Source organism: Podarcis vaucheri (genome assembly GCF_965113315.1).
Source record: "Podarcis vaucheri genome assembly, chromosome: 2".
NCBI classification, from domain to species: domain Eukaryota; kingdom Metazoa; phylum Chordata; class Lepidosauria; order Squamata; family Lacertidae; genus Podarcis; species Podarcis vaucheri.
The window spans coordinates 76,188,689-76,214,778 of record NC_138760.1 but is presented as its reverse complement, the minus strand read 5'-3'; the positions used below and the strand labels follow the sequence as shown (position 1 = coordinate 76,214,778).

General features: G+C 45.0%; 2 protein-coding genes and 2 long non-coding RNA genes across 8 annotated transcripts in view; 3 read left to right on the top strand and 1 right to left on the bottom strand.

Moving 5' to 3' along the window:
- The window catches only part of GNAI2 (G protein subunit alpha i2), a 125,540-nt gene extending 119,549 nt beyond the window's left edge, over nt 1-5,991 (top strand). The window contains exons 8-9 of the mRNA XM_082214581.1: nt 4,246-4,471; nt 5,456-5,991. Of these exons, the coding sequence (XP_082070707.1) occupies nt 4,246-4,436 (191 nt within the window). The 3' untranslated portion in view covers nt 4,437-4,471; nt 5,456-5,991. The remainder of the gene's footprint in view (nt 1-4,245; nt 4,472-5,455) is intronic.
- Nucleotides 5,992-8,017: 2,026 nt separating this feature from the next.
- On the bottom strand, nt 8,018-25,920 carry GNAT1 (G protein subunit alpha transducin 1). 5 transcript variants are annotated; one of them, XM_082214583.1, is made up of 10 exons: nt 24,839-25,920; nt 21,109-21,498; nt 19,603-20,128; nt 18,160-18,202; nt 17,093-17,234; nt 16,397-16,554; nt 14,486-14,614; nt 13,261-13,390; nt 12,260-12,413; nt 8,018-9,661 (listed from the first exon to the last, which is right to left on the bottom strand). In XM_082214583.1, exons 3-10 carry the CDS (start codon nt 19,706-19,708, stop codon nt 9,471-9,473), a joined length of 1,053 nt encoding a protein of 350 aa, XP_082070709.1. In that variant the 5' UTR covers nt 19,709-20,128; nt 21,109-21,498; nt 24,839-25,920; the 3' UTR covers nt 8,018-9,470. The 5 variants fall into 5 exon arrangements, with proteins under 5 accessions (XP_082070709.1, XP_082070712.1, XP_082070710.1 ...); XM_082214586.1 differs by lacking the exon at nt 24,839-25,920 and having other exon boundaries at nt 8,018-8,862; nt 9,465-9,661; nt 21,109-21,491; XM_082214584.1 differs by lacking the exon at nt 24,839-25,920 and having other exon boundaries at nt 21,109-21,240; nt 21,391-21,482.
- Nucleotides 14,613-23,640, top strand: LOC309527732. Its single transcript, XR_014217311.1, has 2 exons — nt 14,613-14,919; nt 23,385-23,640. It is a non-coding gene; the product is annotated as an uncharacterized lncRNA (long non-coding RNA).
- LOC309527748 lies at nt 21,401-22,023 on the top strand. Its single transcript, XR_014217333.1, has 2 exons — nt 21,401-21,518; nt 21,904-22,023. It is a non-coding gene; the product is annotated as an uncharacterized lncRNA (long non-coding RNA).
- Nucleotides 25,921-26,090: the final 170 nt, after the last annotated feature.

Sequence of the window (26,090 nt, the reverse complement as noted above, 5' to 3'; positions counted from 1 at the left end):
CATGCATATAAAATAATATGAAACGTAGGCAATGCACACTTTTGCCATATTCTGACAAAGCTTCCACTTTTAGAAGCAGAGGATTGTGGTGGAAATAATGTGGGGACCAGGTAAATTGCACATTTGATCAGTGCACACATTTTGTAATATATAAGGGACCAGGCATGTAAGGGTGAATATAGGCAGCCAAGTTTTTACACGGGAAGTGTGGGGCAGTTTTCCTATTGCTTTATTGTACACTCTGGTCTCTTTTCAACAACATATAAGTCGTACTATAAATCTCTGATATACATGCTATTTCTGTAAGCTAGGGGGCAGTAGCGTGTGGACCTGTGTAAACTTGTGCATGAAGACCTTGTCATTTATACAGTTCAGATCCTGAAAAGTAACCACAAACAGAAAGGGAAGAGGTAACACCTTAAAAATTGTAATATTTACCGTGGCATATACATCTTTGCTACTATAAATATGTTAATCTTCAGAGTGCCACTAGACTCCCAGTTGAATGAAGTTCCTGTGATGATTAGATTTTTCTTGCAAAGGAGTGGAGCAATTCAGTGACTGCACAAGCCCTGTGTCTTTAGAACAGTAGAAAGGAAGGGCATGGCCTTCTGGATAGACCAGGAGGAAATGAAATTCAGAAGACAACCAGTCTGCATTTTGCTCGACAAATGTGGCTGTAGGTAATGAGTGAATGGTAAGTGCTGGGTGTCAGGGGCCCAGTTATAAGACTTTGGCAGTGGAAAAGGGAGGTGTTCAACACTGCATTTGTGCTTGTTGTGCACGGCAGAAAGTGTGGAATTTTCTTTTGCTGATAATGTCTTCAGCTGCAGCGTGTAGGGAAAGTGAGTAAAGGAACAAGGCCAAGGCAGCTTCTCTGACAAATTTAAGTAACGTGTTGCACCCCTGCTCACACTGCTTGCCATCCCCTTCCATTCCCCCCACATCAGCCCCTAGAGCTTCTTTTCCCCATCCCATGCAACTACAAAGCTCGCTTTTCACCTTCCCAACCCTATTTCTGAAGCCACTTGCCTGTTCTGTTCTGCAACCCATTTTCACCTTCACCCCCATGTAGACGCCTCCTCCAACCCCTCCTTTAGTGCAGCTCCCCTTGCACAGAAACCCACCTCCTGGTAACCTCCTGCATCTTCCTCCTTCCACATATTGCAACTATAAAACACCCTTTTCATATTCTGCCCCTTCTTTCTTTTTTTTGCAACCCCCTTTGCATTTTTTACATTCACTCCCTTCCTTCCGCCTCCATCCTTCTTTTCTCAATTCTCCCTTGCACACAGATCGTTCCCGTTTCTGTTCTCCCTCCTTTCTTCTATTCTGCAGCCTCTTTACACACACATATCCCATTATATATATTACTGCATATATAAGATGAGTAGAATCTTAAGAACAAGGCGGTCAGCTAGCTATTTCAGGTAGAGAAGGTTAAGTTCAGGTGATGCTGTGCACAGCTGGATGTTTGTTCCTTAAGAAAATATCTGTGCTAAATTACTGCATTGAATCTGGAACTTGGCGTCTGGAACTCATGGTATCAGAGGGGAATGCATTGTATTTAGGGATGGAGGGACACTGAGGGGTTGCTCTTTTTTGAAAGAAAGAAAGGAAACAATTTTAACAAAGAGAAATAGTTGAGATAAACACACAGAAGCAAACACAAAAAACTAACACAACAGAGCCTTTCCCAACTCCTTTCTTACTGTACTCAAACCTTGTTTTAAACTGCTGCTACCCCTCTGGGTTACCCTTCCTCCTGCTTGCTCTACTCAAACCTCTGCCATTGTTCAAAATTGACACCTTTTTATTTTTTTACTCTCAGTATCTTTCCATCCCTGCTTCACTCAAACTTCTGCTGTTCAGCTGAACCACCATTCAGCTGTGATGGATATATAAAAATGGCCAAGAGTTAGAATCGCTTCTTCGGGAATCTGCAGGGAAGGATCTCTTCCCCTCCTTTTTCTTTTCTCAGTTTTTACGCCTCTTCCTGACCAGAGAGGCATGGTATGCAAAGCACAGCTAGGGATGGAAGAACTTGCCAATTTCAGTTCTCTCTGTTTCTCTTGTTTCCAATCTTTCCTCATGAAAATTCAACAGCATTTTAGTTCTAATTTCTCCTAATAAATACATTTTATATGCAGTTTTGACTAAGGTGCCCATTATTGCAAAGCAATTTTGACTAATAACAATGCTGGGGAAACCCAGCCAGATGGGCGGGGAATAAATAATTGTTGTTGTTGTTGTTGTTGTCCTCACAAATTCATCCTAATGCATTTCTTTTTGGCGTTTTTGTCAACTATGGTTTGACTCAGTGGATTTGTAACTGGCTGACTGACCGAACCCAAAGGGTGCTCATCAATGGTTCCTCTTCATCCTGGAGAAGAGTGACTAGTGGGGTGCCACAGGGTTCTGTCTTGGGCCCGGTCTTATTCAACATCTTTATCAACGACTTGGATGATGGACTCAAGGGCATCCTGATCAAATTTGCAGATGACACCAAACTGGGAGGGGTGGCTAACACCCCAGAGGACAGGATCACACTTCAAAACGACCTTGACAGATTAAAGAACTGGGCCAAAACAAACAAGATGAACTTTAACAGGGAGAAATGTAAAGTATTGCACTTGGGCAAAAAAAATGAGAGGCGTAAATACAAGATGGGTGACACCTGGCTTGAGAGCAGTACATGTGAAAAGGATCTAGGAGTCTTGGTTGACCACAAACTTGACATGAGCCAACAGTGTGACGCGGCAGCTAAAAAAGCCAATGCAATTCTGGGCTGCATCAATAGGAGTATAGCATCTAGATCAAGGGAAGTAATAGTGCCACTGTATTCTGCTCTGGTCAGACCTCACCTGGAGTACTGTGTCCAGTTCTGGGCACCACAGTTCAAGAAGGACACTGACAAACTGGAACGTGTCCAGAGGAGGGCAACCAAAATGGTCAAAGGCCTGGAAATGATGCCTTATGAGGAACGGCTAAGGGAGCTGGGCATGTTTAGCCTGGAGAAGAGGAGGTTAAGGGGTGATATGATAGCCATGTTCAAATATATAAAAGGATGTCACATAGAGGAGGGAGAAAGGTTGTTTTCTGCTGCTCCAGAGAAGCGGACACGGAGCAATGGATCCAAACTACAAGAAAGAAGATTCCACCTAAACATTAGGAAGAACTTCCTGACAGTAAGAGCTGTTTGACAGTGGAATTTGCTGCCAAGGAGTGTGGTGGAGTCTCCTATTTTGGAGGTCTTTAAGCAGAGGCTTGACAACCATATGTCAGGAGTGCTCTGATGGTGTTTCCTGCTTGGCAGGGGGTTGGAATCGATGGCCCTTGTGGTCTCTTCCAACTCTATGATTCTATGAGAACTGCACCACAAAATTCAGATAGGTGTGAATTTCAAAGAATGGCTGTGTTTCAGTTCTCATATTGCTTTGGAAAGTGTGAAACTGATCGTTTTGCAAAGTGGCATGAACACCCCCCCCCTTGAAAAATGCACCGCTCTATTGCAATTGCTTGTGTCAGCATTGCAGCTTCCTGGTATGACTAAGCTGTGTGGCTCTTGAGTTTCATGAGCAGGAGCCGGTCAGCCAGTGTATTTCCCTTTGAATTTATTTAGTCAGGTTTGCTGTAAATTCATTCAGTTACTACTCAGTACTAGGCGGATGAGGAAATCAGAGCTTTTTCCAGGCCAGAGTCTTCAACTCTGCCATACCACATTTCTACTATAAACTGCTCATGGATTAAAATAAGCTCAAGCTGTAGGTATCATGATTGTTCCCAGTATTGTTAGCAGTATACCGTATTTTTTGCTCTATAAGACTCACTTTTTCCCTCCTAAAAAGTAAGGGAAAATGTGTGTGCGTCTTATGGAGTGAATGCAGACTGCACAGCTATCCCAGAAGCCAGAACAGCAAGAGGGATTGCTGCTTTCACTGCGCAGCGATCCCTCTTGCTGTTCTGGCTTCTGAGATTCAGAATATTTTTTTTCTTGTTTTCCTCCTCCAAAAACTAGGTGCGTCTTGTGGTCTGGTGTGTCTTATAGAGCGAAAAATACGGTACGTTGGCCTCTTTAAGGGCTATAGCGGGAGTTAATGCATTGCTTTTCTGAACTACCAGCGTCTGATTCCATGGGTGTCATTTCGGGGGCAGAAATCTACATTGAGTTAGTGCACCCAGTCCTGTCCTGATATCATTCTGTGGATCTCTCTCTCATTCTCTTTCTTTCCTCCTCTTCCTTAGGGGCCAACAAGTACGATGAAGCTGCTGGCTACATCCAGAGCAAGTTTGAGGACCTGAACAAGAGGAAGGACACCAAGGAGATCTACACCCACTTCACCTGTGCCACTGACACCAAGAACGTGCAGTTTGTCTTCGATGCTGTCACTGATGTCATCATCAAAAATAACCTGAAGGACTGCGGGCTGTTCTAGCTCTCCAGGCGGCATCTACTGAGGAACACAGGAAGGTGAGGCATTGCGCACACTCCTCCATGCACTTCCCTTTCTCCCCAGGAAATAAATGTGTGAGCAAGACATGGCTGTCAATTCTGTGACATCTCTGTACATCTTAATAGGCACCATTGTGTGTGGCTGTGTCTCAAAGGTAGTAGCAGAAGCGACTTTTTGAGATGCCAAAGGTGGATGGGCACTGAGAGCTGGCAGGGCGAAGGGGCAGAGGAGTGGTTTTGCCATTGCAGAAAGATGAAGCAGAATCATTGATGCCCTGTGAACTTGAGTTGATGGGAGCCGGAGGGCTTGGCTTGCTGGAGGAGAGAAATGCTCGCTTGTTTTCATGTGGGCTCCCTTCAGACTCAGTGGAGATGAAGCTCTTCAAAATCTGATGGGGATCAACTTGTTCAACTGCTCTGAACTAATCTTGAAATGCGTCTGGGCCCCTTGACATAATTCCAGGCTCAGAAAGATGGTCCATCAGAGATTAGTTCCCAGGCCTTTGGGCTTTGTATTAAACTATCTCTGGCCTTTCAAACTTGGGAAGATGGAAGTATTCTTTTTATTTGTTATTGTATTTTTATATTGTAAACCGCCCTGTGATCCTCTGATGATGGGCAGTATACAAATTTTATGAATAATAAGTGCCCTGATCCAGCAGGCTCTTTTATGTGTTTAAGAAATGATGGGTGAAGCCTTCTTTCTCTGGGTATATTACAAACTAACATGCAGCTCACAGGCTGGGGAGGTACTGAATCAATGGTTGCACATGTGGTGCAAGCTGCATGTTGCTTGGTTCCATCATGGCCACTGAAGGGAGCAATGTTTGTGTATATCTGTCCGACTCCTTCGGATAATTGACTTCTGTTCTGACAGATGTGCAGAAAATCAGAGGCAGCAGACTCCAAAAGCAGCTCCAGGGGTCCTGCCAATGCCTGTGGCCAGTGCACTCTTCTTCCAGCTTGAGCTGATTCACTTTTCTGTGCTCTCTCCTTTTGCAGGATTACTTGAACTGCTCCATATGAGGAAGAGGCTGGTTTTGATGAAGGGAGGACTGCACCATTTAATGACTTCTGCTTCTTACATTTTTGTTCCATTCCTTTTCATTTCCCTAATGATGAGACTTTGGAGTTTCTGCCTGTCCGAGGGACAGTTTCCATTGCTTCCCCTGCTCTGTGCTGTCCCGGGTGCCTCTTGCAGGCTGCTTGTATCCTATCCCTGTGCCCACAAAGCCTTACTGAAGCACCAATGATTGGTGGCCTGCCGTAGCTGTAACATTTCCATGTATGTCCATTTTTATTTTTATTTTTTAAAGCTGAAGTGCAGAAGGTAACCGGTCAAGGGGCTTTGGACATGTTTTTAATGATTTTTCCTTTCCTTTTTTTTTAAAGGCAAATGGTCCAAGCAAACCTCTGTCTGGCTCTGCCAAAGCAAACCACTGTCCATTTGTTTTTCACCTTCCAACAGGTGGAGCTCTTGCCATGGAGCAAGCTTCTCAGCTCCTACCTCCATGATTTGCACAGACTGGCAAGAAAACATTCCTCCAGAAGCCAACTTGTGCAGGAAAAGTTGACCTATTTTTTTTAAACCTTTTTTTTAAAAAAGAAACCCTTATTTAAAATGTCATGTAGTAAACAGTTGAGTTGCCCAACATGAGCTCATCTTCTCTAGTAAATTTTGTGCCTTGAGGGTGTCTGTATGTTTACATCTGTTTCTTAGTTTGCTTCAATGTGCATTGTGTTTTAGATTAGCATAAAATGGACTCCCCCTTTCTCCCCCCCCAGCCCTTTTCTCCCTTTCTGCTGTGGTCCAGGCCAAGCTTTTTATGAGGGGGCAGCGCCCATGGGTTTAAAACACCTTTTCTTCCTGGCCACAGAATTAGGTTCCTAAGGGCTAAGATTCCACTAAGGACTTCTTTCCATTCCTTTGTGCCCCACCCCAGGGCCTGAGGTTGCTGTAATGTCAGGTCTATTTTAATGTATTTTCTTAGCTCTAACTGTAGTATCAGTTGAGGAAACACTGCTGTATGTTAAGCGGTCCTGCCTGCCGGGCAGTCGATGGGCACTGGGGCCATTAGTAACCGTCAAGACGCAGCCTAGCTTTTATCACAATGTTTTACCAAATTGTTCACACGGTTTGAAATAATAAAAAGTAGAAAGAAAGCCCTGTTTACTCTGCATTGCTTCTCTTGCACGCACCAGTGAGGACTTCTGCATTGCCAAATGGATTTCACCAGACCATTTTGCTTTAAACCGGGGCCACGAAAACAACACAGCACCGAAGAGCTGGCTTTGCACATGGCTCTGAAAGGCGTTCCATCAGTCTGGCATCATCTGCACTTCAAGGTTTGCAAGTGGTTTGGTTTAGATAAAACTCGGGCACATGGCTTTGTTTAAGTTTATGATCAGCCACAACCCTTGGAAATCGCACTTCCCAGAACAAGCGTGAATGAGTAAAGTCTTAAGACATGGGCTCCTAGCCTTTCTAGCAGTGTCCGATGCAGCAGATCACCTGCCATTCCCAGCCCCCACAGCTGATTAGGGGCTTTCTGGTGGGGGATGTATGTAACCATTTGCTGCATGGTGTGGACTACACCACTGGCTTCCTCACTTGGCTGGGAGGAAGCCAGAGACATATCATAGACAGCAAAGAAGAACCTTTCCTAACTTGAGCAACTCTCAAGGTTCCCATTAGAGACCTCTGCTTGGAAATACCATGAGGAACTATTTTTTTTTTTTGTGGTGGTGAGGTTGGGGCAGGGAGTGTGCACATAAACCAAATGTGCAGGGAAAGCAGCTGTTGTGCATATTCAGATGTGGAAAACGTGCACATAATAGAAAGATGAAAAAGGAATTGTGTCCATTGTGCAGTCAATATGCCTGCTCTCTTAGGTTGTGTTCAATGTGTTATATAAATCTATGTTGACCTGTAAATTTTCAGTGTCCAAGTGAACACACTGATCAGAAAATGTGTGGAATTCCCTGTTTACTGAATCTGCACATGCCATTACATTATTTAGGACCTATGAACATTGACTGGCTGGGATCTGTGCAGAATCCATGGCTGGTGCGGCCTCCTTTTGCACAGTTCCTGTAGCCTCCAGTTAATGTACCATAACTGCCATTTTTAATGTACTTTCCCATTCAGCATGCTTTAAATAACCACAGCCATATATACATGGGTGTGAAGTATGTTGTTTTATAGCACAACTCTATTTTAAAATACACTTTTGTAGGGTCTTATAGAGGTCTCCCCCTCCCCAGCCAAAAGAATTGGGATAGTAATTCCTGAATGACCCAGCAGGTGAATTAGGATCACATAAAATAGCTCTTGGTTTTCAAGACAACCTCATGATTTTGTGTATATCTTTGCTGATGGTTAAAGAGGATCTTGATCTCTTCTTCTAGGATGAAACCATCCTAATTCATGAGTAATGGTTGGTAGTTAACACAAACACATGGACTTTGGGGTCTAAGAACTAGTAACTAAATACAGATCACTCCAAGCTAAAGAAAGAGTAATAGATAAATGATTCTAAGTTCTAGAAAGAAAGAGATAAAGTATAAAGAAAAAAATGTGCTTATTACTTTATTGATAAAATCAGCTATTTGTGATATTGTGAGGTCACTGTGTTTGGGCACATACTGTTGGTGCTGCTACAGATAATTACAGAGCCCCCCCCAGTGAAACAAAGAAAAGGCTTCACTAGAGAACCATGCTGAGAAAATGCCATTTAAGCAAAAATTAAAACTGAAATCTTGTATTAAGGATAGCTCTAGGATTTTGACTTGTGCCTTGGCCAGGAGTTTGGTTTTCAAGCTTTCTGCACCTTGTGTAAAGACTCGAATCTCTCTCCATCTACTCGTGCTACTGCAGCACCCTGTGTGCACAGGTGTGTTAGTGCCCTAGTACACCTATAAGAAGCCTAGCAAGTGCCCTCTATTTACAAGAGCAGAAATCAAAGGGGACAGAAAGAAAAAGGTTTCCTAAACTGTCAGGACTCCGCAAACAAGCCCAATATGGGAGGAAATACCACACATGCTTAACAACTCCCACACCACAGAGGTGGCTTAGGTAGAAAGTGAGTTACCAGAATGAAGCTCTTGCCTGCTTTTCCTGGGTGTCAAGGAAGAGGTAGCGGTCAACACTCCTGGGGTGTATTTGGAAGCTGCCTAGTAATCTCAGAGTTCCAGCTCCAGAGGGTCAATTAAACGCCCATGACGGGATGGAGAATCTTTTGTCTGGCTTAGCTCAGATGAGGGAGAAACTCCTTTCCCCATATGTGGATCACTATAGCCAGCATGCAAGAACGAATGTGAATGAGTGCATAAGCTCAGGTGAGGGGAAAGCTTTCCTTTCACACTGCTGAATTTGCAATGCTGCATTTCACCAGAACGGCCAGGAATACCTAGAGAGAGAAAAGGTGTACAAAGTGAGGAACAAAGATCCCACTTAGCAACTAGTTTTCCTTGAAAGCCACTTTGGCCTACCCTATCCTAGCAACCGAATAGCTTTGCTGGCTCAGAGCAAGAATCCTGCTCTGCATATCGGCAAACCCAACTCCTCATAGATTCCCACAAGCAGGGCTTGGGCGCTTGCCCTCTGTTGTTGTTAAGGGACCATGGGAATTCATTGCTTACTAGGCCAAGTTGCTTGTCTAAAACTCATTTGCTCTCCCTGGAAGCAGTTCTTCAGGGCCTCAGACCAGCGTGGTTTCACATCACCTACTACCAAACTGGAGATGTCAGACACTGAACTGTGATCTTTGACCTTCTATGTGCAAGGTATTTATCATCCAATTTTGAGATACAGGCCTCCCATTCCACCACCCCCCCCCAAATGGTTCAGTGGTGACACCAAGAGTCTGCCTTGCTCTGCTGCAGAAGGCTGCTTTACTTCTCATTGCACAATCAAATAATACAACAGGTTCCGCCTGACCATTTGCACTAGGAAAGTGGGGTCTTGGCTTACCCACTGCATAGAGTTGAACAACCTGGGAGAAAAACCCACCTGCAGTCAGAAAAGGCCACAATCCTTCAGATTTTCTTTGATGATTATGTCAGTGACAGCATCAAAGACAAACTTGACATTCTGGGTGTCTGTGGCACAGGTCATGTGTGAGTAGATTTCCTTCACATCTTTCCTTATGTTCAGCTCCAGGAACTGCACCTTGATGTAGGCACCGGCATCCTCGTAGGTATTGGACCCTGTATAGACACGGATGCTGGGATGGTATCAGAGAGCAGCTTCACTTAGGAATTGGTTTTTTAAAATCTGCCTCTACACATTTCCACATGATACCTCCTGCCTTGGAATCATCCTCCATCCACAAATGAGGCAGGGCTCTAATTATTTATTGTGATATATGCCTCCTGGGGCAAGTTGAGATTGGACACAACTATGACGTGCCCCCTGTCCACGACACTAAACCTGAAACCTGCTGGACCTCAGGCTGTGAAGAATTTATCCCAATCTCTGCCATGCAGAGCACGGCAGCTGCTGCAGCTTAATCACTTTGTTTGACATGATAGCAATAATTATAGCAAAAGTTCCTCTGTGGGAAGTGCTCTGTACCTCACATTTCTGTTGCTCACAGAACATCCCTTTCGATGTTCTGTAATTCCCCAGGTAACTTCTGATTCTGCATATCTTAGGGGCCCTCGTCCTTCATATAAACCTCATCTGACATTTGTAAGAGAGCTCCTTCCTAAAAACTTGCTCATTTGGTGAAAGGGGTGTGGGGACTACTGCTAAGTATGTGCAGCTTTCCAGGGTTCTCTAGGCTTTCAAATGGTACTTTAGAACTTTCTTGGATTCAAATAATCATGCTTTTTTATTAAAAATTTTGATATTTTGATAACCCCCGGGTTTTCCAGATATTTTTCTTATTGGAAAGACTATTGAGTCATATTTGGCCCTAAAATAATACAAATTTCACGCGAAGGGTAAAACTGGATGTGACATCAGGTCTGTTTGTCTGTTCCAATCACGTATACCAAGTAGGGAACTGAGGGGCCAGTACTGAAAGCAGAAGGTGGTGTGCAGATGAGGGGATCTAGACCTTCCCTCTAACCACCCAGTACTTCTCTTCCAGCTGAACTCACTGCTGCTACTCACTGCAATAGCTGAGGAGAAAAGCATCTGTCGGGGAGGTAAGGGGGGCAGGGTTAGCCTAGACACATGCTTCCCTGCTAAAGGCTAGGCCAGTGTCCCCTGCTTTAGACAGGATTTGGACCAGAACCCAAGGTAAAGAGATGCTCTCATTGCTCCTAGTTTGGGCATCAGTCCCAACTCTTGACTTTTCCACTGTGGGTGAAAAGACAGTTAGGGGCAATTTTGAGCAACAAAATGCCCAAAGGGGGATTGCTTAAGCCACCCTCCCTCTCCATTTGCAACATCCAATGGCTCCTTAAAAAAAGGGGGGGGCAATAGGAGTTTTGCATGCATTCAGCTTTTTAACCATGACCACACCAAGCACAGCACATTTGAAGTGCCTGCCTTTGGTAGGAGCTGGAGGAATGCAATTTTAAAGACTAATATGAGGAATAATAGGCAAGACAGAAGTGTGAAAACTAAAAAAAAAAGTTCTGTCTGTCACACAGCCCTTGGAAGATCACTGGAGATGCCGGTTCTGGTTTACGTGGCAGAGGAGTGTCATGTTTCATAGAGCGCCGAGGCCCCCTAGTGGCACCTTTCCCAAAACATGTTTGTTTTTGGGTTTTTCCACAAAAGGAACACCCACCTTCTCTCCCTGCAAGATAATATCCATAGATTACAGAAAGTAACTTGTTCCAACGGAGCGAATGAAATACTCCATCTATTTTCTCCCTGTAATAGAAGTTCACGATAGCACCAAGCACACACAGTGCCAAGCTCTCCACCGGGGGCACAAAGGGCCAACTCTTCCCATTCCTGCCTGCAGCCCTCCCCATCCCCAGTCACATGATTAATGCAGCATCCACCCAAGAAAATAGAGGAGTGTTGTTAACAGCTCCATGAAATAATAGAAGTGGGTGTCATTCAGAAAGTCAGCATGGCTTAACTCATGAATTCTAACATGGTTAGGCCAGCTGCAAAAATAATGTGTTCCTTGGGCCATCTTTGTATGGTGCCAGTTGTACCGAATGCATTATTTGACCCTCTAGATTGACAAGAGGGAGCCTTTGTGGAGATGCAGAAATTTAAACTTGCTTCATTGTGATATTATAGTCCTCATCTAGTACCATTATATTTCTGGGAAAGACGGGTGGGATGATGGTACAGCCCTTGGTAATTTATTTCCTCCTTACTTCATCAAAATGTATGCAATTTTCCATTTCTTGCTTATTTGATAAAAATACCAGACCAGTCTGAAACTAGTCAACTGTGCTGGTGTTCATCTTCTGAAGCCTTTTTCAGAATTAAAAAAGAGAAAACTCTCTTCCTGCATCTACCATGCAAATTCCAGCACTTCTGCTCGCTAGGAGACAAGGGATGGGACACCTGTGGCCCTCCAGATGCTCATAGAATCATAGAGTTGGAAGGGACCCTGAGGATCATCTAGTCCAACCCCCTGCAATGCAGGGATATGCAGCTGTCCCATATGGGGATCGAACCAGCAACCTTGGTGTTATCAGCACCACACTCTAACCAACTGAGCTATCCAAGAGCTAGACTGCAACACCCGTAACCCTCCAACACTGGCCATGCTAGCTAGGGTTGATGGGAGTTGGAATCCAACAGAATCTGGGGGGCTGTCAGTGCCCCACCCCCGCTAGAAGATGCTGCAGCCACACCAATGTGGATGTTGCACGCTGGGAACTCACCATCATAATCTGGAAAGCAGATGCTGAGATGTGCCTTCTTGATCTTTTCCTGGAAAACGTCTTTCTTGTTGAGGAAAAGAACAATGGAGGTGGTGGCAAAGTAGCGGTGGTTGCAGATACTGTTGAAGAGGTGCAGGCTCTCATGCATGCGATTCTGGAAGGGAAGGCAGGGTTAGAAAGACCTTCAATTTCAACCATAGACCTAAACCAGATTTTATGAGAAACTTTGCTCCTCTGCCTTTCAGTAGGCAAGAACTGTGTCCTAAATGTACAGAAGCTGCATTCTGTAACACTATCCTAATCCCCTTTAGGTCATTTCACCATGATATGCCACAGCCAGTTCAGTCTCGGCACTACTTACCATATTTTTCTATTTTTTTGGGACCCCAAGTGGAGGGAAATTGCCAAGAGCTGTTCAGCTTGGGGGGGGGGATTGCCCAGAGTTGTTGAGCTATTTGGGGGGGGGGGAATCGCTCACATGCTGCACTGCCGCTGCCAATCGCATGCCTTGCCAAAGCCACCAATCGTCTGGCTGCTAGCCGCCAATCGCAGCCAATTGCCAACAGGCCTTGCTGCAGCCACAATCACCCTACCTATTGCCGGTGACAATCTCCTGTTTGCGGCCTCCACTAATTGCCCCCTCTGCACTATCCATGTATAAGACAACCCCCAATTCTTAACATTTAATTATAAAAAAAACCATCGTCTTAAACACGGGAAAATGTGGTATGTCTTATTTATACACCATGTTTCCTTCTATGAGCTCATGGCAGCTGTAGGGCACACACATTTTATTCTCACAACAACCCTTTGAGGTAGGTTAAGCAGAGTGACTTGCCCAGTGAGCTTCATGGCTTAGTGAGGATTTGAACGCTGATCTCCCCAGTATGAGACTGCAACCATTCCAGCACACTACCTCTGCCACTAATCCGCCATGCCTATTTACAAATGCTGGCAGCCAAAGTCTAAAAGATCTTAATATACCTTGAGGTGCTACTTACCACATCGTCGTCCTCCACCAGGACCATGTCATAGGCGCTGAGGGCAGCAATGAAGATGATGCAAGTGACTCCTTCAAAGCAGTGGATCCACTTCTTGCGTTCTGAGCGCTGGCCGCCCACGTCAAACATCCTGCCAGGAAGTTAAGACAGGCTTGTTCTGAACAGCCTTCCCCAATGTGTTACTGCAAATTGATGGGGAAAGGTTTGCAGTGAGCCATAGGGGCCCCAAAACGTGGTCCTTAAGGACGAGGTGAATGAAGAGCTGACCGTCAAATTGGACGGGTGAGCATTTATTATCTCTGGGACTGAGTGAGAATGGGGAGGGGACAAGCACAGCAGAGATGGCTTCCCAGAATTTGAACTGAGTGAAGTAATACACAGGACCATCTAAAGAGACACCCAACCTCCGCTCCCTCTGGTAAGGCCACTTAGCCCAAAATCTAAAATCACCTAATTACACCATTGTGTATACCTATCAGGGTTGTGCTGGATTATCAATTGCATGAATAACAGAGGTACAAGATATTTAAATTATGTACCTTTCTCTCTCTCCTTTTTCCCATTAAAGGAAAGTTTTCAGCTTGCATTATCTCCTTCCAACAACCCTCTGGGGGTACTTTCATCTGAACAATACAGACTTGCGCAAGGTCACCCAGTGAGATTCTTCTTAACTGAGTGGAGATTTTAACCTGGGACCATCCCCCCTCCCCGCCCCAGCTGACTGCCTAACCACTGCACCTCACTGGCTCTCTTAAACAGGGGCAGCCCCTATTGCTATACTGATTTATTGTCCGACCTTTGGCGTACAAAAAGGAAAGATTGAAAGCATCCCCAGAATGACGTAAAATGGAGAAGAGGTTAACTAAATCACATCCCTCCACAGTGCACTAATAGTGATAATACTTGGTACTTATGGAATGATTTTTCCTAATTGCCCAAATCCCTCCCCGTACATTGGCACAGTGCTATAAAGCAGGTCAATATTATCATACTACAGGTGGAAGTGGGGAAGCCAGGAGGGAGCAGCTTGCCTAAAACCAATTGGCCCGTTCCTGGCTGAATTGGGAGTTCCAGTGTGGATTGGGAGGGAGAGTCAAAACTCGTGCCTTTCATTACAATGCTGTACCAGTTGCTCCATGGCAACTGCTTCCACAGATGCATGATCCACCCTCTTTTGCAATCTTCCTTATTGGTCGGTTGTCCGCCAGCCACAGTCATACAATACCTGAAGTGGAGGTCCTTGAAGGAAAACTGGGTTTCAATTATGCCCGTGGTCTTAACCCTGGAGCGGAGAACATCCTGCTCTGTGGGGACATATCCAGGGGCCACTAGTCGCGGCAGGTCACTCAGGTAACTGTGAATAGAGAAAGGTTACCATGGGTTACCATGTGAACTAGACCTGAGAGACCTCTGGTCTTCAGAGTGGGCAGTCACAATGGGGAAGGACCAGGGCTCAGGGGCAGAACACCTGCTCTGCATGCTGGCAGGATCAAACTCTGACATCTCTCCAAGAAGGGCTGGAAGAGACTCTTGCCTGAAGCCCTGAAGAGTCTCTGCAAGTCAGTGTAGACATTACTAACTCTAGGCAATACTGAACCCAATGGATCCATGGTCTAAGGCAGCTTCCTATGTTTCCTGTGGCCATGTGCGTTGGACAAGGTGAGTGGCAGGTTGTATCAGAAAAAAATTACATTGTTCTTAAAGAATCAGCAGCAGGAAGGTGGCTGCTAAGTACTCTGCTGTACTGCTCAAATTCAGCAAAGCTGAAGTTTCCTGATCTCAACCTTCCTTCTTGAATTACCTTTCAAGTTTCTGCTTCTTAGGGAAGCACCTTGCCAGTTGCAGCGGGTGAAGGCTGCCCAAGAGTGGCTGAGCATAAGGACTTGCTCTCCCCTAGATTTCTATGCTTGCTGGGCTTGCCTATAGAGCAGGCATATTCTGTCAGAGATGCACAAATATATCTTAAGAAAGTTCCCAATATATGGTTAAAACTATGGAATGAAAGATTAAAATTTACGGCATGTACTGTGTTAAAGGAAAATGTAATGAAAATGGTGTATAGATGGTATATAACACCAGTAAAACTAGCAAAAATGTATAAAACATGTAATAAGTGTTGGAAATGTAAGGAAAAAGAAGGGACATTCTATCACATGTGGTGGGAATGTAAGAAGGTGAAAGGTTTCTGGGAATTGATATATAATGAATTGAAAAAGATGTTGAAATATACATTTGTTAAGAAACCGGAGGCCTTTCTCTTAGGAATGGTAGGAAATTAAATTAATAAGAAGGACTGTAAACTTTTCCAATACGCAGCAACTGCAGCGAGAATACTTCTGGCCCAGAAATGGAAACAGGAAGTATTACCATCGGTGGAAGAGTGGAGACTGAAATTGACGGAATACGCAAAATTGGACAAACTAACAGGGAAGATTCGATGCCAGCGAGATCAAAAGTTTACTGAAGATTGGGGAAGCTTTACAGATTAACTGAAAAATTTATGTGATGAACAAACAACGTTTGTGGGTTTCCAAGAGGCTCTGTGAAGAATTGAGGAATATTGTAAAAAAGAGATCAAGAGGGGGGAAGAGATTTCTAAAGGCAATATGTAATTAGAAATGTGTTAAAAATAGAAATTAAACGGAAGATTGGCAGAGAAACTGAGGGAAGTAAAAAAAAAAGGAAAATTTGTGATGAAATGAGATTTGGTTGTTTAAATTTGTATTTGAAAATGAATAAAAAATATATTAGGGGGAAAAGAAAGTTCCCAATATAAATGTCTTAAGAAAGTTCCCAAACATGCAACTATGTTAGTTCAGTGGGAAGAGATGTGTGACTCCAGGTGCACCCAGTCGTTGCCATCTCTGCTGCTTTTTCAGTGGCTGTTGAAGATAATTTCCTCTTTCAACAAGCCTTCTAAGAGGATTTTTTTAAAAAGCCTTAGTCATTATATGCATTAGATTTTAAATTGTGTGTGTGTGTGTGTTGTTTTACTGATGTTTTTATTGTATTGTGAAATCATTTTGAGATGCTTCATAGGTAGCGATTCATAAATGAAATAAATAGAATTGCACTCCTGTGGTAACTTTGCCTCAAGGGGCCTTTGCCTCAAGGGGTGTAAGCAATGGGTTCCTACTAGCCAGCCGAGTCATTCAGCTGATACTCTGAGGCCCTCTCAAAGCAGGCTTGGATGCCGGTGTCCTCCCAGAGCCGGCAGATAATGTCGGACATCTCCTTCGACATGCAGCCTTCTTCAATGGTGTCTGCTAAGTGCTGCAGCTTCCGGGAATCATCCTGCAGTTGAGAAAGGAGGCAAAGTTAAGTGCAATAAAGCACCCCAATGCCCTTCCCTTTAAATCAGCCTCTGATTAGGATAACAATAAATAGATTACAGATGGGTAGCCGTGTTGGTCTGCCATAGTCAAAATAAAAAAAATTTCTTCCTGTAGCACCTTAAAGACCAACTAAGTTAGTTCTTGGTATAAGCTTTCGTGTGCATGCACACTTCTTCAGATACGCTCGGTCCCTGCTCCTGCCAACCTAGCAGTTCAAAAGCACATCAAAGTGCAAGTAAATAAATAAATAGGTACCACTCCGGCAGGAAGGTAAACAGCATTTCCGTTCACTGCTCTGGTTTCGCCAGAAGCAGCTTAGTCATGCTGGCCACATGACCTGGAAAAACTGCGGACAAATGTTGGCTCCCTCAGCCAGTAAAGCAAGATGAGCGCCGCAACCCCAGAGTCGTTCATGACCGGACTTAACTGTCAGGGGTCCTTTACCTTTACCTTTTTTTAATTCCCATTGGGAGAAAGTCCACTCCTCAGTGACTCACCTGCCTGGCTGAGTCTCCATACTGGATGTTGAGTGTGCCCATGGCCCTCACAATGGCCAACATGGACTGCAAAGTATTGCTGTAAATAATGGAGATGAACTCCAAGCATTCCTCTAATGAGTAACCATCCTGATGGATAATTCTGTGAAAGGTAAGGGCAGAAAATCAATCCAGCAGGTCTTGACTAGTGTGCTAAAGGATGTTGGGCAGGGAGGGAACTGCTGAGAGGCCAGATAATGGGGCAGAGGCCAGAGATGACAGACACTTAGCTTGGCATTGGAGCCGTTCCAGCACATGACTCTATGCTGAAGTGTTTTAATGCTGTAACTTGCCCTGAGACTTCAGAGTGAAGGGTGGGTTGTTAACAACAACAACAACAACAATAATAATAATAATTTTTCATTCTGCTGCATGTGTCAGACAGGCCTCTACCAGCTTAGGTCTCTCCAGGGCCATGAAAAGTTTAGCAGTACTGTCTGGTTAGACGGGAGTCAAGCAAATCCACCATGAAGAACAAAGATTTTAGAAATGGCTTCAGAATATTTTGCCAGAAAGAAACCTTTGGAACAGTGTGTGTGGAGGAAATGTCTCTAGGTTTAGGGAAAGCTGCGGGTGGGGAGGTGACCAGCTAATTTTCCCTTCTTCCTCTCCCAACTCTTAGAGGAAATTACCTACCATGGAGATAAAAACAATGCAGAAAGCCAGCCAGCAGTTCTTTCCCAGCATGTTTGACTGCATTCCCCTCCAGCTGCTGGCAACGAGTACACGCTTTACAGGGAGCAGTAATCCGCGCCTTGAAGGATGCACTTGTATGTGCAAACATGCTTGCTGTGTACAAACACTGTGCTTTTAGGTGTTCACTTAAAACATCATGGGTGTGCACCTAAAAACATAGTCTGTGTAGTGGCCTTGTAAGAAGGGGGGTTGTCTGCACTTCTGCATTACTAGTCTCTTCCAGATGAGAATGCAATTGGGTATGCTAAGGAATTCCTATTAGTACAGTTTCACTATCACTCTTTAAGAGTTATTGTAGTGGGCAAGGAATAGCTGCCTGTGCACACACATACTTCATTTGCTTGACAATGGTGCTTTTCCCTGATTCTCCAGCTCCTGGTGAGGGAAAAATAGAAAGGAAAAGAGATTTTAATCTGTATTTGACTCAAAAATCTATGACACAAAATCCACAAGAAATGACCTGCTGGGAGGTTTATGGCGAGGTGACGTGGGTGAGGCAGAGTGAAGGATGGGGGCAGCAGGGGTAGTCCCTCGGGCTGTTGCTCCCCACCCCCAGGCCATTGTCCAGTGTTGGAGGACAGAGCTATATATGACACACAGCCTGTCCTGGATATGTTTAGAATACACAATCCAAACCACCTTAGCAGTTTTTGCCTTAGCAGCTGCAAGATATGGGTTCATGAAGCGTGTTAGCAGTTTTGCTTTTAATACGCTTTGGGGATGAATACAACATTAAACAACCAGAGGCAGGGAGAGGCCTTGAATCATCCAGGGCTGCCAGTTTCCAACCAGCCATTGTAGTTGTGCCTTTAACAGCTGCTCAATGTGCAGATACTTACAGCAGGTACCTCCCTGCTGTGAAAAGCTTCAATTGCCAATCACTGCAGATTGAAGGGCAGTGCCCAAGAGCAGGCCAGGCTGGGGTTTGGGGTCAGTTGACAAGCCTACCTATCTACCTCTTTTATATTTTTCAAACTTTGACGGATACATGCCAAGTTTGGGGAAGGGAGGGGAAGAGCAAGTTTGGTAGAAGGGGGGGAATAACTATTCCAAGTATGGTGACAGCAGGGCTGTTGTAATAGCTTTGCTGACTTGGGCTGCGAGGTCATGGTGGCCCTGTGAGTGATCAATTCACAGGGCATGTCTTTTCTTTCTTTCCTTATAATGAACTTCCCTCCAGACATGGATCTATGCTGGTGCTGCCGCAAGTGAGCTGTGGAGGATTACCTGGGCCCAAAGGCTTTGGCTAAGATTGCTTTAAGCACTGCTCACCTTTATGACAGAGATAACATGATCTGGGCCATGGGCAGCTTAGCTGCAATGCTTCACAGAAAACAAATGGTGCAGGCACACACACACAATGATGAGGGCATCACAGCTAAGGGCAGGAGATGGTGTGTGTGTGTGTGTGTGTGTGTGTGTGCGTGCTGCTACCTCCTTCCCTGTGTTGTGTTTGCACTCACCCTTGCATTGCCTCATAAGAACCAGACACTATGCCACTGGACAAAGCCCCACACTGAGATGGAAAAGGGGGATGGAGCGGTTGCAATAATGCCTTGTTGGCTCTGTAGCACTGCCATTGGGCAGGTTCCTCAGAATTTGAGGATCCAAATAGCTGCTGTTGGAAAGGTACAGATGCATTCACCAACAACATCTACAGCACCAGCTTTCAGATGTGCTAAGAAATGGGAGTATTGGGAGGGGGGTCAGCAAGGGGGAGAAGTAAGTCACAACAAGGGCAAAGCCTTAGTGACCGCCTGTGGGGGTGGACTTACCAAGAAGCAGTAGCTTGACTGTCCTGGCATCCATCTCAGCATCTTCCTTCAGTTTCTTCTCCAGCTCACGGGAGTGTTTTTCCTCTGCACTGGCGCCTGCACCCATCGTCTTTTTCGTTCAGCAAGAGAGGATCCCGACAAGCCTCCGTGGGACCTCCAGCACGTCCTGCTGTGGTTTGGCCTTTCTGTCCAGCCCAGAAGTATTCCACGCAGAACCTTCCTAGTCTTGCACCCTTGAGATGTTTCAATATTGATGGCTGCTCCCGCCCCTTTCCAGCACCAGCCCCTTTCTGCCTTGCAGGTGGGAGGACTTCGCCACCCGGTGGGGGTCAGATGGTCAGTATTGGCCAATGTGAAGTGAGAACAGGTGAATAAGAGCCTGGAGCAATACACCCGCAGGACCTGCCTCTTAGTTTAATCTGACTTGCTTTGCTCAGCAGCTGCTCAAATCTATTCCTGAGATAAAGCCCCTCAAATCCCCCCGCATGCTAAACTCAGCAGTTTCCATTTTCTATTTGCTCTTGACCTGGAGGGAAGCATCAACACTGTCAAAGCAGACCCCTCCCTCCAAGTCACACCTCACTCCTCCTGCTATAGTAGCATAGGGAGAGCTACAGTGGATTGGTTTCCAAATGGCCCTTTTGCTTCCACCTCACTCTGGCTTCTGAGTGAATTTTATCACAGCTTGAAAGAGGACAAGAGGACAGTTAGCTTGGTTGGGCCATTCCAATTCCCTACAAAACACAACCTCAAGATGGGGAGGCTAATAAAAACTACTTGTAAAATCACCCCCAAACTATTAATAAATATGACCTGCAAATTAGATATTCTTTTGTGATTTACAGAAGTAGAAATGAGTGTGAGGGACAGTGTTATCTACATACAATGAGTTATTGACTAAGAACAGCATCCAGATCTCACAGATTCAATTGCAGTGCTCTCTTACACCAGCTCTGCTAAAATGTGAGTGCTATTCACATTAAAATGTGAGTGCTAAAGTATGACCCAGTTATTTGTGGAATACTTGCAGGGAGTGCCTGGTGCTGCCTAATTCAAAGAACCATTCCCCCCAACATGGTTTTTAAATGGATTGTTTAATTTGTGAGTTTCTGCAGGTACATATGCACATGGAGATACAGTGGTGCCTCGCAAGACGAAATTAATCCATTCCACGAGTCTCTTCGTCTAGCGGTTTTTTTGTCTTGCGAAGCAACCCTATTAGCGGATTAGCGCTATTAGCGGTTTAGCGGCTATTAAAGGCTTAGTGGCTATTAAAGGATTAGCGGATTAGCGGCTAAAAGGCTATTAGCGGCTTAGCGGCTTAGAAAAAGGGGGGGGAGCGGAAAAAAATCGGAACACTTGCAAGACGTTTTCGTCTTGCAAAGCAAGCCCATAGGGAAAATTGTCTTGCGAAGCAGCTAAAAAATGGAAAACCCTTTCGTCTAGCGGGTTTTCCGTCTTGCGAGGCATTCGTCTTGCGGGGCACCACTGTATATACTGATGTACCTGCAATTCAGGAAAGCACTTCATGCATCTGATGAAGTCCACCAAAGCTTATGGCATAATACTTTCATTAATCTTTAAGGTGCCAAAAGACTCTTCTTGTTTCTGCTGCAAGAGACCGATGTGGCCACCTCTCTGGAAATAATAATGGAATGTTTTTATAATGGACAGTAATGTTTAATCAGGTTTGCAATAGGATTAACTGATGGGAGGTGAATGAGATCTATTTAGCCATTGTTCCTGGAACTGTTTGATCTAGATCTGCAAGGGAATATTAAAACTCACCTTCCCTGCTCCCTTTCCTTCTGTTATTCCTCCTTCCATCCCCCCCCCGTCTTTTGTCTCTTGTGAACTTGCTTATTCCCTCTTTAGAAGTCTGTATATGTGATTGAACTATATGTTATAGATGTTGGGTAAAAGGTAAAGGTAAAGGTACCCCTGCCCGTACAGGCCAGTCGTGTCCGACTCTAGGGTTGTGCGCCCATCTCGCTTAAGAAGCCAGGAGCCAGCGCTGTCCGGAGACACTTCTGGGTCACGTGGCCAGCGTGACGAAGCTGCTCTGGCGAGCCAGCACCAGCGCAGCACATGGAAATGCCGTTTACCTTCCCGCTGTAAAGCGGTACCTATTTATCTACTTGCACTTAAGGGTGCTTTCAAACTGCTAGGTGGGCAGGAGCTGGGACCGAAAGACAGGAGCTCACCCTGCCGCGGGGATTCGAACCGCTGACCATGCGATCGGCAAGTCCTAAGTGCTGAGGTTTTACCCACAGCGCCACCCGCGTCCCAGATGTTGGGTAGGGTAGGGTCATTTATTTATTTATAAAAAATATTTAGATCATAAAAATATTTAAGTGGTCTACAACTAGACTGCCTATATACAATAAAAACACATTAAAAATAAAAATAAGAGACCATCAACTAACTGCTATGGAACAATGTCTTCTTTATTGCCTACAGAAGCTTGGCAGCAAAGAAAAAAAACCAGTAAGTGTTTAAAGGATAAAACAAAAGGTTATTGTTGAGGCTGAGGAATCTTTATTAGTATTATTTACCTGCTATTTCCATGTTTTAAAAATGCACATGTAAAACTTTAAATAATATGAATTTAAGTAAAAAAAAAAATGGTTATACGGGAAGAAAACTTAAAACATACTGATTTGCCTTGTTCCTGAGATAAGGGACTAATACTCTTGTGAAAAAAGATGAATGCCTTTGCCAAAAAGCAGAGCTTGGGATCCATCTTCCAAACAAGGACAGACATCTGCAGAAGAAACAGCACCCAATATCAGGGACTGGCAGGATGCTGACTAGTGTGCACTAAGGGAAGTGGGACTGGAGTTGACTCTGCAGAACGGGCAGTAAATTGTGATGTGCTGTTCTAGCCAGAAGGCAAGAGTTGGAGGCAGGGGGAAATTCAGAGCTGGAGGGTAGAGGAGAAATAGACAGGTTAGGCTAGGCAAGGGAAGGGCTGGGTGCTTCCGGGTGCCCCCCTCTCCTGCACCACTGTCTCCTAGATCCAAGAGAGAACTGATGTGGGAAGTGCAGAGGCAGCTTCCACACAGGCACAGCCTCTGGCTGTGTGTGCGTAGCCCACTGGGGGAAATGGCCCTCTGTTGCCGCAACTGCTCCATAGAGCACAGACCTGGGAAAAGCTGCCTAGATACTAAACTTGTTTGTGTGGTATTCAGGGCCAAGGAGCTACTGTGTCAGCTTTGACAATAAAGCACTATCAACTGTGTGCATTCCTTTGGCTAAGGAGCACCCTTGACACCTGATGACTCCTGAATAGTTCCATACAGTTATTTTTCTTCATTTCATGCTAAGTCTGGGGTGCTTTTGCCTATAATGCTGCTTTTAAATGCAAAAAAACCCAAACCATATTCCTCCTAGGTGGGTATTAGTAGTATATGCCCAATGCATTTTCAGCATGCTCAGTATGTACAGAATGTTGAGTGTCAATTGGAAAAGAAATACAGAAAACCACAGTGGGTGGAGTGGGCAGAATACCCTGCTTGAGTTTGTTGCAGCATATAATAATATACTGAAGGAGGCCATTAGGGAGGAAACCTGAACAAAAACACTCCTTTTTTGGGGGGGGGGGAGGATAACAGGTGGAACTTATCTCTAAATGCCAGATTCCAGGGATAAACAAGGAGAAGGGGCTGGGGCCCTTGTGCCTTGCACGTGGGCTTTCTAGAGCATCTGGTTGTCCCATGTTGGAAACGGGATGCTGGGGGAGATGGGACACTGAAACTGATCCAACACTATCATCTTACCAGTTCCAGCAGGATTTGGCCTCAGTCTGATTGGGAGGAGCTGCTGGAAAATGGATTTTTGAACACACTGAATGAAATGGAGCAGCTGACTGGGATCCCCACAAGATATTGCTGCTTAGGAAACCCAAGCATTAAGGCGGAGTTTCAGTATCTCATACGTTGACTTCTCCAGAAGAGATTTAGCAAATGACCAGTGCAGAGAGCTTTGAATTCATTTGCCTTTCCAATCATAATAAAATGTCTTCTAGAAACCACAAAAGTGGTCTGCATCATGTCCCCACAGTTGAGGCAGAGACAAGGATGGCAGGACAATGTGACTTTCTGCCACTAGAGGGGGAACCATCACTACAAATGTGCTCCTGTCATGAGACTTTGCAAAATGACTTGTCCATTGCTAGCTTACTATTATTTCAGCCATCACAGCTCCCAAAGCGAGCCTTATGTCAGAGTGTTGATCTGTCAAATGCTGCCAATTTAGATAGGAAGGATCTGCTTTGAGATTACCTTCCAGAGTAACATTGAAGAGGATAAAATTCAAGGCAGTTCTGCTCTTGTCATTAGTTTTTAGTGCAGCAGTGCTCCCCCCATCCCACTCTCTCTCTCACACACAACATTTGGTGAGACAATGCCCCCTTAGCCCCTCTTGCTGGGTGACTCTATTTGGGCCCTCTGCCTCCAACTCCACCCCTCATCACCCTCCAACTCATAGCAAGGCAAAGATCTGAAGACAGGAGCCTCCTTTGTGTGTGGAGGGTCCCCAAGTGACTTAGAGCTAGGGCTGCCGCCTTTGGTCAAGCAAAATAAAGGACAGCTCAGACAAAATACAGGTAGAATGGGGGGGGCCCTAAAATTACTTTAACCAATGCATAAATGACTTCAAAGCAATCCATTACTGTACAAAGGTACACGGTTTACAAAACCCCGCCCACGCTCTCCAACCCACCAGTCTCTGTCCACGCAAAAACTCTCTTTCCCAATCTCCCCTGCTCTCCACCGGATGGATGGATGAGGTCTCTGCAAATCTCTTCTCCCTGCTCCCTGCCCATGAAAAAACTCTGTATCTGAAACTCCCCCTCTCATCCCCACCCTCTGCCCACAGTGTTTTGAGGAGGAGGAGTTCGAATATGGGGAGAAAGGTATCCTGTTTGAAGTCCAAATGGGACAGTGGACACTTTTCTAGGGATGGGTAGAAGAAACACTACATAGAGCCCCAATAACACAGGGTGCTAAATCATGTGGGGAGCCTCCACAACCAGAGGGTCTCCACTTCAGACCTTTGGCCTACATGAGTTGGAGTGCGTGTGTGTACGTGCAAGCATAAAATTGCTAGAAGCACCATAATACATAAAAAGGAAGAAAATACAGAAATACTGGTATAGGAGAATCTGCATGAAAATCCATGTTAGAAGAATACCCAAACAGGGTTTCTTCCCTAGCTTTCTTTCTGTAGGACTTACCTTTCTGGTGCCAGATAGCAACAACTCCATAAGAAGCTGCTGTTTTCAGCCTATGTAGGTTTTCTCTCTGTGTGTTTTAAAGGTTTCAACTCTTAGCCATGAGAGAAGACACCCATTCAAGGTGGTTTCCGCAGAAAACCTTTGGCCTGTTCAGTGAGTGCAAAAATTCTTCCCTTTTTAAAAAAGGAACAGCCTGGAACTCAAGGGGGGATTCTGAGGTAAATTTCATATCTGAGGCAAGTTCTTCAAATAACAAAAGCACACAAGAGATATACCAAAAGCAGTCGACCTAAAAGCACCGAGAAAACCACTCATCCTTTTCAGCCTGGCCTACCTACCGGTACCTACTACTACGAGTTCAAAATCTGCCGTGAAGTTTTGCCAGCTGACAGAATTTGAGTGTGAAGCAGATGATCCCTAAGCAGCCCCAAGAAACCATTCACTTATTCTTGAGCATTATAATTCTTTCTCTCAAACATGTCCCCCTCAGTTACCCTTTTTAGGGTTTAGTTCTGAGGTATCAGTATCCAAGAAAAAAACATCAGGTGATAAAAGTCTGCTAAGGCCCCGAGACCCTCTTCAGGTTTAAGGAAGAACAAGCCCTGGGCCAGCAGTGTGTCATCCTTGCTTTAGTGGACACCACTCCACCCACCCACCCACCCCTTAGCAACTTCCTCAGCCTAGGGGGGGCAGGAAATGAGACCATGACCCTGATCCCCATTTCCCTGTGTGTTTGCTTAACCGGCTGCCTTAGCACGCCCTTGGAGAGGTAGATTTCTCTCTCTTTTATGAAGCCAGCAGAACAAGGGGCCTTTGTTTGTGGGCTGCAGGACAAGGAGGGGCACTGCCAGGTCTAAGGAATCCAACACCTGCCCCCCTTCTCCCCTCCTGACCCGACTGCTCATAAAACAGGAGCAGCAGAAAATAATTTACCTGGTTGCTTCATAAGCAGGGGGATCTATGGCTCTGTAAATTATCAAGGAACAAGCTGTGAATAACTTTACATGCAGTGTCTATACCCTGTCATTATAGCTTCCCCTAAGGCATATGTGGGATGCATGTGGCCATTGTGTCTCCCATATTTCTCCTGCCACCATGTTCCATATCCCCCACGTGTTCCCCCTTTTTTTGGTTAAAAGTTCCCAGTACTCCTATCTTGATAAAAGTGTCTTGGGTGCCAACACTAAATGGCTACCATGCCAAGACACATAAGTAAGTCATGGTACGCCATACCAGATAACACTGGTTTTTG

Coding starts and splice junctions, on each gene's coding strand:
- GNAT1 (XM_082214583.1), bottom strand. CDS start 19,708: ATGGGTGCAGGCGCCAGTGCAGAGGAAAAACACTCCCGTGAGCTGGAG. Junction 18,203..19,602: donor AGTCAAGCTACTGCTTCTTG/GTAAGTCCACCC, acceptor TTCCCTCACCAG/GAGCTGGAGAATCAGGGAAA. Junction 13,391..14,485: donor TTCAAGGACCTCCACTTCAG/GTATTGTATGAC, acceptor ACTTCCTGGCAG/GATGTTTGACGTGGGCGGCC.